At 37.7% G+C, this 13,009-nt stretch overlaps 1 protein-coding gene across 6 annotated transcripts in view; it reads left to right on the top strand.

Annotated features, from left to right (window-relative positions):
- The window catches only part of evi5b (ecotropic viral integration site 5b), a 68,655-nt gene extending 56,458 nt beyond the window's left edge, over window positions 1-12,197 (top strand). For all 6 annotated transcript variants that reach the window (XM_073870176.1, XM_055212450.2, XM_073870173.1 and 3 more), the window contains 2 exons: window positions 5,220-5,315; window positions 11,334-12,197. In XM_073870176.1, the coding sequence (XP_073726277.1) occupies window positions 5,220-5,315; window positions 11,334-11,606 (369 nt within the window). In that variant the 3' untranslated portion in view covers window positions 11,607-12,197. The remainder of the gene's footprint in view (window positions 1-5,219; window positions 5,316-11,333) is intronic.
- Window positions 12,198-13,009: the final 812 nt, after the last annotated feature.

Raw genomic sequence — 13,009 nt, 5'->3', positions numbered from 1 at the left:
AGGAAATGAATGTGTTAATGTGCTAGCTGCAAAAACTGTGACCAACAAATCGACCAACAAATGTTTTAATTTATTAACTAGTTGCTTTTGTAAATTATCCAAATTAGTAGATGTAGAATTTATACCCATATATCACCATTACCAACAAACCTATTTATTCACTTACGTTTCGCCCACTCTTAAATTGACGTCCCATCACCGGAAAATTTAACACCATGATGTCAACACAGACTTAATTCACTGGACAGACTTGCTATGAGTCACCTGTGTGGTTTTTTTTCACTGGAAAGATTCACTTTAAAGGGAACAGCTCCGTCTGACACCAAACACCCAAAACGCCAACACGCTAACCTAACTCTGCAGTATAAAGAAGATAGACACCATTCAGAACACCCACACAACTTGTCAGTTCTAGAGCTGTTAATAGTTATTTTAAGTGACATGCAGTTAAGATTGAAAGTCTTCAAAAGGATATGCAGAGACCCTCGGTATTGCTGCTTATTGTTATGATCTCTTGCCTAACTATAACAGAGTGAAGTGTTGGTTTTTTTTGGTTGTTTTTTTTTTGTTTTAACACTTTGCTGAGCTCAAGATTGAAACGGGTGCTTGCAATGGCCCATGGGGACCGCAGCTTAGCTATCTTCATTACCAGATGAGAAACCACTTCCTATCAGGCTGAGAAACACACTGAGCTATAATCAAAGCTCGCATTTTGCTTCACTGCTCTGCATTTATATAATTGATTGTAACAGAGATTTAGCTCAGCATTTGTTCAGAATGTAACTGCATGTAAGTGAACAACAAGAATGTTGAAAGCGAAATCTCGGTGATCTGGTAATCTGTGTGGCAGAACGGTGACATTTAAGAGTTTCAATTCGTTAACGCCACCAGCACTGCTTTGACAGTGTTTGTTACTATGCCAACCAAATACTTAACAACAGAAATGTCCTTAAACGTTCAACATAATGAAGTATGCCACAGAGACTTTCTGTTAAATTTTGGAGGTGCGAAGTTCGCTGTAGTGATATAGGCTTAAAAACAAAAGAGTAGATTTTTTTTTGTGTGTATTAAATTATAAATGCAATGTCACGATGTTCCATCAGATATGAATTGCTCAATTTAACGACAAATCCTCTGCAGAATCAGGTCATTAGTTCAACGCTATTATTTCTTAAGCTTCATCAGTATTAACATTTTATCGAGTCATTGTGGCACACTTCTGTTCTGCTTTTTGTGTAAAACGGTTGCGCTGTTGTTTACCTGGTGAATGTGATAACATTAAAAAGTTACAGTGTTATTTGGACTACACAAACATTCAACATGTTCTGTTCTAATCATATTTTAAAACAGTATTGCCAAGTGTTTTATTTTAGTTTTAGAAGTTGTTTCTAAAATAATGTCTGTTTTCTACATCTTAAATGTTAAATGTAGATTGAGATTAGCTCATGGCATCACAATCTTTATTTACATTTACACTACATTGTGGCCCTGGACCACAAAAACAGTTCCTTCATTACAGGTGTGAATGCAAAGTCTCACGGGTATATTTTTTTCAATAGTCAACAATACATTACTTAAAAATTATTTATTTTATTGTTAAGAAACGCATGTTTTAATTGGTCTACTTGCTGCTTATCGAGTGAAACAATACACCTTCCACAACCTAACCATAAGCAACACTCTTCTGCACAATGGTAACCACAAAACAAAAAAAAAAACTTTTTCTCTTTACTTGTGTTTTTTCTTTACTGAAAAATACATTTAAAAGAATTACTCCCCTAATGCAGTCCCATGCAAAGCATGCTGGGAATTAAAAAGCTCCGCCCAGTTTCATCAGTGCTGCTTTAAGATAACAAGAATCATTCATGCAGTCCCAGCTCAAATGAAGCAAGTTAGCTGATTGAACGTGATAAAATCAAGTTGTTGAATTAAAGGGGTTGAATTAACTTATGTAACTCAAGTAAATTTGACAAGGAGAGCAATTCAATTTATTTTTGAGTGCTCAAAACTACTTTTTTTGGCAGCGAGAAACAAAAATAAGTATAGTGAAATTACCATTTTTAAGTCGTGTTTGCATGAATGGCAAATAGTTAAAGTTAATCGAAAATAGTATGTTTAAATAACTTCAAAGACGGAAAATGTAAGTAGAATTTTCTTCAATAAATTAAGTTACTTACTATTAACTACTTAACATATTTAATTACATTTAGTATCAGGGTTAATAGTTTAGGGAGACCATCATTCAAGAATTGCTTACTAGTTTTCACAATACCCTCCCTTACCTTTTCACGTTCTGCATGAATTAGATTTTAAGCGAGATTGGGCGACTGGAAGTCTGGCGTAAATTCTAAACACTTGAATTGGATTTGGGGTGGAACCAGTTTTCTGCTTTATGGGGTTGTTATCATCTACCCCAATAAGTTGTACTGGGATGGGGGTTATTGAGGTGAGGAAGCCATTACTCAGATGTTTGATGTCCCTAGCTGAAGCCTGCCACCTGCTGATCTACTACAGCTGAGTGTAAGGAAGTCAGCTAACTGCCTTTCCCTTATCACACCACTATGATGGGGGGGGGGAGAAACCTCAAGAAAAACACAGATTCTTGGAAAAACACTTTAGATCCCACACCGTCCCCGGCCTATCAGAGGGCTGCATGCGCAACGTAACGCAGACCACAAAAATTGAAAACACCCTTCCCTGCTAGGAGGGTGTGCGTGCACGTGTTTATCTCACCTCATTACCCCAATAACACACCCCTTTCTGCACCTCTTCCCCATTTCTTACTCTCCGCTCAGTCCTCTGTGGCTTGCCGTAACTGTACTGATACACAGGAAAACAGCCTTTTCCTCATGTTTGTAATGTATGTTTTGATTCCCTTCATAACAGGTGTGAATGCAAAGGGGTAAACAAGCCTTGTAACGTGTGTGCATCTCTGTTCGATACCGCAGCTCCCCGGGGGCATTTAGCAGCAGTGAAAACACAACAACATTAAAAACCTTACAGTCTGTAACATACTGTACAGTCTGTGTTCATGTACATGTAAATCTATATGGCTGCCACAACACATACACTCTTCCACTTCAAACCGGTTTTTCACTTACAGTACGCTTCCCAAGTCTCTTCTATAATTATAGTTGACTTGTGGGTTTACATTGTAGTTTGGTTCTCTTGATTCTTTGGCCCAGACCAAACGCTTCAAGTGTATATTGGCATTTTTAACAGCAAACAGAAAAATTCTGAACCTGAACGTGTAAAGATAAGGTCACAACCTGATTGGTCAGCTTTCATGATATGTATTTTGCAACGGATTTTACAGAATGTCCAAATTGTTCTTTGCTGGTGGGCAATAATACTCATAACTCACAAAGAGCTTATAAACATTTAAAAGTCTCAAACCAGCGTCCTCCATTATGTGCAAACTAAGCAATAAACACGGTTCCCACGGGTTCTTGAAATCCTTGAAAGTTGGGGGAAAAATTCAAGGCCCTGGAACGTTTTTGAAAATATACATACATAGATACAGGTCATTGAAAGTGCTGGAATCTATTTTATGCAAGAAGTTTTCTAAGGGAAAAAATCCATATTATTCTCTGTGTAGTGTAAGATAATATCATAAAAATTCTAGACTTTTTAAGCACACGTGCTAAACTGTTTGCTTTAAATGCTTATATCTTCTGTATGCGAATGTTGATTCATACCAAAATGCTTTTTTGCATAGTTGGGTTTGACACATGAAAATGTCTTGGGTTACGTATATAACTGTTGTTCCCTGAAAAGGGAACGAGACGCTGCGTCCCGTCTTTGGCAATATTTCACATAGCGATATACTTCCTGGCTCCCGTGTCACCCTGTTCTTGTTGTTAAGCCTCACAATTGGTTGAATTTGATATACACATTACGACGCACTTACCCCTGGAGGCGTCCCCAAAGTGTCACCGCAGTGACGCAGTGCGAGTTTCCTCGAAAGGGAACTGTAACAATGTATCTTAAAAGGTAACACGATGTAACCTTGCTCTCACTTGAAATGTGTCCCCACATTTAGGCCTTGAATTTGAGGGTATTGGACCTGGAAAGTCCTTGAAAGGTCCTTGAATTTGAAGTTAATTAGGGTGTGGGAACCCTGAATAAAGGTACAAGAGTCTGTGCTGTATCATAAAATAATTTGCAGCAGAAGGATGTTGTTAGGCATGACATAAAGCGGAGTGCCAGCGACCACTTCATAATACAGCACAGCCTTGAGTACCTTATTGGTTTTATAAAGCGGTTACCACACAATACAACTAAGCAAAAAAATAAAAAAATGTATCAATACAGTGTAGTAAAATCACTAAAAATCATTTCTTCCACTGGAAAAAAAATCCCTGACTGACTGTGAACAGCAACAGAATGTTTCACATATGTTTACATTGGCAACCATGGCTGTGCAGTGATGCACATAATCGTTGGGTGTAGCGGTTATTGCTAATAAATAAAAACATCGTAAATAAAACACAGCTATTGACTAATCAGAATCAAGGACTGGAACTGACTATTTTCTTCCTATTTTGTCAAATTGTGATTTTTAAGGTCGCATCTTAAGGTCTTTACACATTGTGCGCGAATATGTGGCACGATGCTGAAGCTGAGGGGGGTTAACAACTTCTTCAGTGCTTTATGTGCAAAAGCTCATTGTCCATTAGTGCCACCTATCATATAGGCGTGAAACAGCTGAGTCGTTTTGTCTTTGGTATGTAGGGACAGTTTTTCAGCGATTCGTTCTGCTTTTTCACATTGCGCCAACGTGAATCGGCCTTTATCATTTTTTGTTTTTAGTTCTTTTAGACCCCAACCTGGGGTCCATGCCAGAGTATACAGTATACAGGAGGGTGCGCAATCCGATATGCTCTGAGCTTAAATAAGGAAGGGTAAAATAACTTTTTTTAAATAAAATAACAATATATTTATATAATTTTTTTAACAAAAATATAAAAATAAAAAACGATATAATACAATATATCATATCTTTAAAATGCATAACAACAAATTACGGGGGGTTGGTTTAGATGTCTTTGTTTGTGTTTTTGTCATATTTCAGTCGAACTGTACCATGGTTTGTTCGAAAGTGGGCAGAGACCCACATTTTCACTAGTCTTGGTCTGCTTCTTTGATGCGCACAAAGGTTCTGATGGCAGCGTAAACACACTTAATCTTTTAAATCATTTTTTTCTTCATTTAATCAGAAAGAGGAAGGAAAGGTCCAAGGCCAGCTAAACAACACGGACTCCAGCCAGTACATCCGAGACCTCAAAGACCAGATTGCCGATCTCAAAGACGAGGTGGGCTGCATATGTTTACACAACACAATATATTGGAAGTATTTTTTGTAGACTGTTTTAACTGTATATTGATATATTCTCCATGCCGTACTTTGAGTACTGGAGTATTTTATGTTTCATTGTCTCTCCATCATCTTAACTCATACAGTGGTGTTGGATTTTATACTGACAACTAATAGTGTGGAGTTTTTCACTCGTTAAATTTGTGCTGCAACCAAAGATGATTGTTTGGAGAAGTTTTTTTAAGATAAAATGAGAACTGTTTTTTGCTGGTCAGGTGATCATAGAATGTCATGTGACTCTGCATCATTTTAACAAAGTCATTATTCATTTCTACAGTATTAAGGACAGTTCTATACGAGCAAGTTTGGTGGTACAGGGTAGAGCGTAGCGCTTTTCTGAGCGGATTTAAAAGAGGAACTGTATTTTCTGGCGTGGTAGCACTTTTGGGAGTACTTCGACTCGCCTGAAAAGTCCGCTCCCCTTCTCACTCTCATAATAGGAGAGGGAGGGTGTTACTGCGCCAAGTCGAAGTACTCTCAAAAGTGCTGTTGCGCCATAAAATATAGTTCCTCTTTTAAATCCACTTAGAAAAGCGCTACGTTTTGTTTTGTACCACCAAACTTGCTCGTATAACTCCTCGTCTTAAATAGGAAAAACGTTGATGTGTTTGGTCACTTCTAACTTTATCTCTAAATGGTACCATTGAATGAATGGGGCTCAGCTAAATGCTATCGAAGTGTTGCAGCGCGCTCCAGCGCTTACGTGCACGCACACAGATGATAGAGGGATGTATCAACAATTCTTAGTTAAGGTAATAACATATTTTAATATTGAAAATGAGTAGACTATTCCTTTAAATCGTTTGTTAAGTGGAAAATATGACTTACCTTCTTACAAAACGTGCATCTTTAGTTGCATGTACTGTACTGTGCACACACCAAGGAGGATCTTAATATCAAAGCCACCTTGGCATCTGTGATCTTTTACCCACTTAGCTGAAAAGATACTCCTTTTCCTGCCTTTTTATGTTTTTGATCTGCTATTTGTTTTGTGGTTAGCTCTCACCAAACCTTTTTCGGCACTTTGAACAGATTTGTTAGTTTATTCTAGCATTTTTTCAAGTGTTAACTACGCCCTGCACATCGCCTCTTCCTGCACTTCAGTTTGCCCGCACACGCCCCATCACACTTTGAGGCGCTACATTTATCCTTTTTCAGTTGGTGTCACAACCACACAAAAGCCTATTCTATATTTTTCTATACCTGTGGGTCAGCATCATCAAATGTGCTCGAGTCTCCAATCGGAATGGCAGTGACTTTACAGAAAGACCTTTGTAATTTTGCTAGCAGTGGACGGATTAGGAGCACTGAAAATATAAACCAATAGCGTACTCTCATTTGTTTGACTGCCTTTAGGTCAAGGTTAAAGTTAAAGTTTAGTTTCACCCTCTGTCCTTAAATTTCAGACTAATGCAGGGTTCACACCAGACACGGTAGAGGCGGCAAGCGCGAGTGATTTGCATGTTAAGTCAATGCAAAGACGCGATTATGCATCCTGGCAAATTAAGCGTTGCCGCGGGAAATGCGCAATTTGAAAAATCTTAACTTTGGCGGATTTCCACGCCACGTTAACCAATCAGGACCTTGCTGTAGTAGTGACGTGATTATAGGAAGCGAGCTAAGTCTCAACGAAGTCGCAGAAGCCCCTCCCATGACGCGAATTTCCGTGTGACTGTGGGTTTACCCCTGACGCGAGTTCAACGATTTGTGCGAATAGATTACACTCAAAGTCAATGCAAAGACGCGATCATACGCGTCCTCGCGTGGGGTGATGCGAATGATGCGATATAGGCGCACGTTTGCCGCGAAGACACGTGCTATTCGCCTCAATCTTGTCTTCATAACACAAAGTTAAATCCTGCGAGTAATCTAGAGCGGCCATTCCCAAACTGTGGTCCGTAAGGGTACTACAGGTGGTCCGTCTAAAGGCAAAATAAAATATAAAATAATATATTTTTTAAGAATATGTCGGTGGATAGCAAGCAACAGGTTCTCTGAAAAGAAAAAAAGGCTACCAATAATGAACAGTTTGACAGTGAGTCGGAGGCATCTACGAGGCAATTTATATGAAACAAAATGTTTGTAAATGGAATGAATAAGGCCTCTTATTATTTTAATTTCCAGTTTGTTTCTTGATCTCGCATTTCTGAAATGTTTTGCGGATGTGCTGTTAAGTGGACTTTGAAGATTAATAATCCCCTAAAATCACCAAAGGTTTTGATATGTTGACTACATCCAAGTGTTCTTGTTACTGTATGGGTTTCATACTACTCCATTGCTACGGAAATAAGCCCGTTGTTCAAATGAACCATGAATGATTATTTAAATGAATAAATAAAATAGCAGCCGTTTTGTGCAAACCTGTTGTACTGATGTGATGACCAGTTATAGTTTTAGTGCTAGTAAGCCTATTTTGAGGTGCAGATTAATTCAGGACTTTGTGTAGACATATTTTATTATGAGTATTATGAGGTGGTCCGCGAAAATTCTTGATTACAAATAGTGGTCCACACACACAAAAAGTTTGAAAACCCCTGATCTAGAGCGAGTAACGCGATGCCCCGCATTTGGTGTGTACATTGCATGAATGTCTCGAATGACTAGAATTTCACTCGAATGAAGCGAGTAAACTCAAATGTTCAAGCGTCCAACTACGCGGGAATACCGCATTTTTGCCGCCTCTTCTGCGGCTGGTGTGAATGCACCATAAGAGAAAATATTATATTTTAACTTTTCATACAAACATTATTAACTAAAGAATTGTGAATGAAATATAAAGCATTGTTGCATTCTATGATACTGTATCATTGACAAACTTATTTGATATAGGTTATTCACAGAACTACTAAACAGACTTCTTAGGTTGGGTTAGAAAATGGTCACCCATTGCTGTTGAGAAGCCTGGGGGTTAGGTGCATGATTTTTGAAAAACAGTTTGGAATAGGGAGTATGGCCGATTACCAAAACACACTTATAGACAATCGGCAGTAAGGGCCGTGTCTACTAACCAACATTGTTGCCTGGGTTGCATATGTGTGGGGGGGCATCAAAAGAAGGTACAGATGCTATTGGGGTAGGGGTGTATTTCTATAGGTGATTTTTAAATATCAACTTTGGCTTTTAGTAGGGATGCACGATATATCGGGCGACATATCGTTATCGGCCGATAACTGCTTATTTTTAATATTATCGGTCATCGGTCTGATAGCAAAATTAGGCCGATAAATGAAAGCCGATAAATTATGGATTATTTTGGTTTGTTGAACCACTTCACTTGCTCATTGTTGGCCATGTGGAGTTTTGATTGGTGCTTTCTGTGACATAGCACGAAGATGGCACGTGTTGCGGGCTTAAGAAGAGTATGCTAGTCTAGCGCAAAGACAAGATGTCTGCGGTCTGCGAGTTTTTCATTGTGAAAATAATATGAATATTCGATACATCCCTAGCTTTTAGAGATCATGCACCCTGCCTTAAGGAGAAAAATAATTCTGGACATCTGGCTGTTTTCCTATAATGCACTATTGCACTATTCCGTCATAGCCACCTGCTTTGCATAGGTTCACTTTTTGTACCATTTCCCTCTTAGCTGTCTGTGGTTGGTGTAATGTTTGTGGCTGATGTGTTGTTTGGTTTGCAGACCACTCTAATGGAGAATTTTATCTATAATTGTCAGTGTTGCTGCTTCTGTAGTACTGATACACTTTCAACTTTGCCCAGTGTTAAATAGCCATCAAAAAAAGTGCTACGGTGTAGATGGCCTGAAATCTTGCAAATCAAATTTAAAAAAATTATATATATATATTTTTTGGGAAACAATAAGAAACTATTGTTTAGATATAGATTGTTTAGACACCATTTAAGACTATAATGGATATAGTTGTTTCTTAAATGTAAGCGGATTATTTTAACTTGTTGTATTTTACAGTTATTTTTATATATTTGCACATCTCGTTACCCATCGGCCAGATGTACGTAACATCTATAAATATGTATATTTACAGAATTTCTTCTGCACAGTTGTTTTTTACATTGTTATATTTTACTCTTTGATTTTATTATGTGTCTTGTTGTTGTATTTGGATGTCTGCAATGAAAGCTTCAAATATCAAACAAATTCCTTACATTTGCATTTATTCATTTGGCTGATGCGTTTATCCAAAGCCAAGGTATACATTTTTATCAGTATGTGTGTTCCCTGGATTCGAACCCATTACCTTTTGTGCTGCTAACCCAATGTTCAAATACTGAGTTTATACAGGAGCACAATTAAATAGCTCTAATTTGGACAAAAATCTTTAAAAAACCCAATAGTGTAATACAGTCTAGGATGAAATTCTCATTGTATTCGTACATGATTGTGAGTTGTAAGAATTTGTTTTGTACTTGGAAACATGTTTACAACCCTTCATGCGTGAAAGCATTATCTCTAAATGACGATTCTTCCTCTTGTGCATATTTACATCAATCAGTTTGAACATCCCCGATATGATGTTTGAGTAATCTAGTACAGCCAACATTATTTTTTCAGTAGAATGAACTTTGTTAGAACTTTGCGAATCTTGATGTGTGTGAGGGTGCACGAGAAAACAGAAAACGGCGTGTTTAATTGATTTACACAGATGGAGGATGTAGTCAGATTTTTTCTCCTCCTCCTCCCTAATACTGACAACAAAAGGCTGTGGGTTTGCGGTCAAACAACTTTCTACTAAATCGTTCATTCTTGGTTGTCTCAAATCCCTATCAACAGAGTGCAGCAAGACAGCCTTACCTCTTCACCTCCCGGGTTCCTTTTTGTGCACAATCAGGCCGTAGCATGAATCCTGTCTGTTGCCACAAACTCTTGCAAACAAGACTGATTTGGATGTTTGCGGTTCTGAAGTTAGAGAGAGGATTGAATAAGAGTTAACATACTTTGTTTTTATTTGTTGTTATGAAATGTATTAGAATTAATTCATTGCGTAGGGCCCTTTGTCGTATTGTTTAAACCCTGATAAATTGTCTTTATTTATTTCTAGAGATTTGTTAAACTAAGTTGTAATAACATTGTACATTTCTTCTTGAAAAATCAGCCATGCTCGAGTTTCAAAGTGTTGGCTTAGTCATAACCTTAAAAGAAAAGGACGGATGTCTCGTATCTGGTTGCTATTTAAATCACGTAGTTGCTAAACAGCGAGAGGTTTCCAATCAGCCACATTTGCACCAAGCAAAACCATACTCGAGCTAATCTCTCGACATCACAAAGTCACGGCTTGTCATGCTTGTGGCCTCACAGCCATTTTGATGCTTGCTTCCGGCTTGTTCATTTTTTTTTCATTCTGAAGCCTTTACAGCCCACACATCATCTCTCGTATGTGCACTGCATTTGAATGCAAAATTGACACTATGTTCTCGTTTTCAAAACTCTTGGCTGTGGTGTAGTTTGAATAATATCAGACGAAATGACTGTATTTGTGTTAAGGGTATACAGCATGTTACTGATTGTGGTTACACTCATAAATGCGTTTCTCCCTACATGTCTGTCTTTGTGAGGCAGAAGGTTTCAGGTAAGAATGTATGCAACCCCATCAACTGTGTTATACAAGTTTGAGGTCGAGTTTGTCAGTTCAAACCCTCACCCGAATACTTTGTTTGCTTAGATTTGTCTGTTTGACTTAGCCCTGTTTCTATTATAATTTGATGGACAGAAACATTAAATGATACCCTGTTGATATACCTGCTTACTATTTTCTTGATGGACTATACAGTTCAATTTGTGTGTAGAAAATCATTTTATGAAGATACGATGTCTTTTGTTTGCATGTTTAAATCGGTGCTGTTCAGAGCATGTTCAGTGATGTGTTTTGCAACCATTACCTTCTTTTTTTCAACAGTTCTAGGAAATGAGAAGAATTAGTTTTGCATGTCGTCAAAAGTATAAAGATTTGACTTTTCTGGCTTGTTGTCTCTTCGCTCATAGATCCGGTGTTTAAGAGGACAAAGGGGTTTAACCAACCAACCAAGTTTTGATGGAATTCATATAGTCAATCACTATGGCGGAGACCATGAATCCTACCCGTCTTCTGATGAAGATGGAGTGAAGATGTCACCCTGCCTGACTGGTCGTCAGATTAGAGGCCGGATCACACTACACCCGAATCTTGGGGACTCTGAAAGCGATGATGATGAGGATGGAGATGACCTACAGCTTACTGTGCCCTCGAATGACAACCGTAAAACAACTACAGTGTGATCGCGTGCATGGATGACGTAGACTGGCCATCTAAAGTCTGGGAAAGAGCGCATACAACCTCTCATGTAAGAGGAAACATTAAAAACTTGCCTACGTCGAGCATGGGGCTAGAACTGGAGAACTTGAAAAGTCCTTGTTCATCTTTACAAATGAACTTTGGAGTCATATTTCTTATAAAGTCATGGTTTACATCTGCATTTGTTTTGTTTTTGCCAAAATGCGTCGGATGTTTGTCATGGCACTTTAATGTTCCTAATTTTAGGTGCAGTGTGCCTCTCTAGACTCTTGAGATCATAGTAATGAAGATCATCATGTTGTGGAAGGAGATTCACAAATCTATAAAACATCACTTTTGGGTGTTTCAAATACCCTAGAATGGTTTTCTTATTATGAGAAGAGATTTTGTATAGCGTAGTATTTTATGCATACTTGTACGTTTTCATCGTCATAGCTTTTATTTTTTAAATCATCCATTTTTTTAAACAAACAATGAGAAACCGGTGAGTGAATTTGCTGGTGTACATAACTTTAAGGGAAGCTTATTAAACAATTGAACACTATAATTTTTTAATTAAACTTGTCCCATATCAATACAGTGTCATATCAAAAGTTTGCAAGTACAAATCGATTGTCTCCTGGCATGAATCATATGATTGGGTCTTCATAGTGTCTTTATAAAAAGTGTTTGTCCCAAATTCAACATCTATGTATATATGTACATGTTTTTCTTCTCCATTATTACTTGAAAATGAATTTAGTGGATGTCTTGTCTATATTGTAACGTATTGTACAGTTTAGTTGAAAGGGACGTATTATTGATTTTGGGAGGTCTTCAGAGACGGTTTCCTGGCACACTGCTTTTCAGTAACTGTAAAGTGCAGCAGTTTTGAGAGGGCATCGGTTCTCGGATCAAGTTTTGTTTAAATGTGCCTGGAAAAGTTCTATAAAATTCTGAATTACATGTTTTAATATGTGGTATGTTGAGCATGTTATGAATTCTTGCAAACTAGTGGAATTTGAGGCAGAGAGAGATTCTTCAATTTTCGTTTATGACTTTTCTCAAGCCAAGTGCTCTATGCCATCACGGGCAGTAAAAATTTCAAAACTTCTTACTGTCCTTACTTTTACAGCCACATTTATAACTCAATAACTTGTGAACTGATTTGTAGTTTTGCACAAACGACAAGCAATGCATTCGATTTTCCACAAATGCTACTTTTTACTGTTTATGACCATGCTCAGATATAATTTAAACAGTTGCTTCCATCTATATGTTTGTCATTCAGTTAAAGTGAGTTTAAATACATCAATTTGAGAAATTCAAAGACATTTGGGTTCAGAAAATTAATTAAATGAAAATTGTACATCAGTAACTTAAGCTTGTTGTCAAGCTGATCTTGAGT

The sequence above is a fragment of the Misgurnus anguillicaudatus genome, chromosome 8 (genome assembly GCF_027580225.2).
Source record: "Misgurnus anguillicaudatus chromosome 8, ASM2758022v2, whole genome shotgun sequence".
Taxonomy (NCBI): domain Eukaryota; kingdom Metazoa; phylum Chordata; class Actinopteri; order Cypriniformes; family Cobitidae; genus Misgurnus; species Misgurnus anguillicaudatus.
This window is presented reverse-complemented; position numbering and strand designations above follow the sequence as displayed.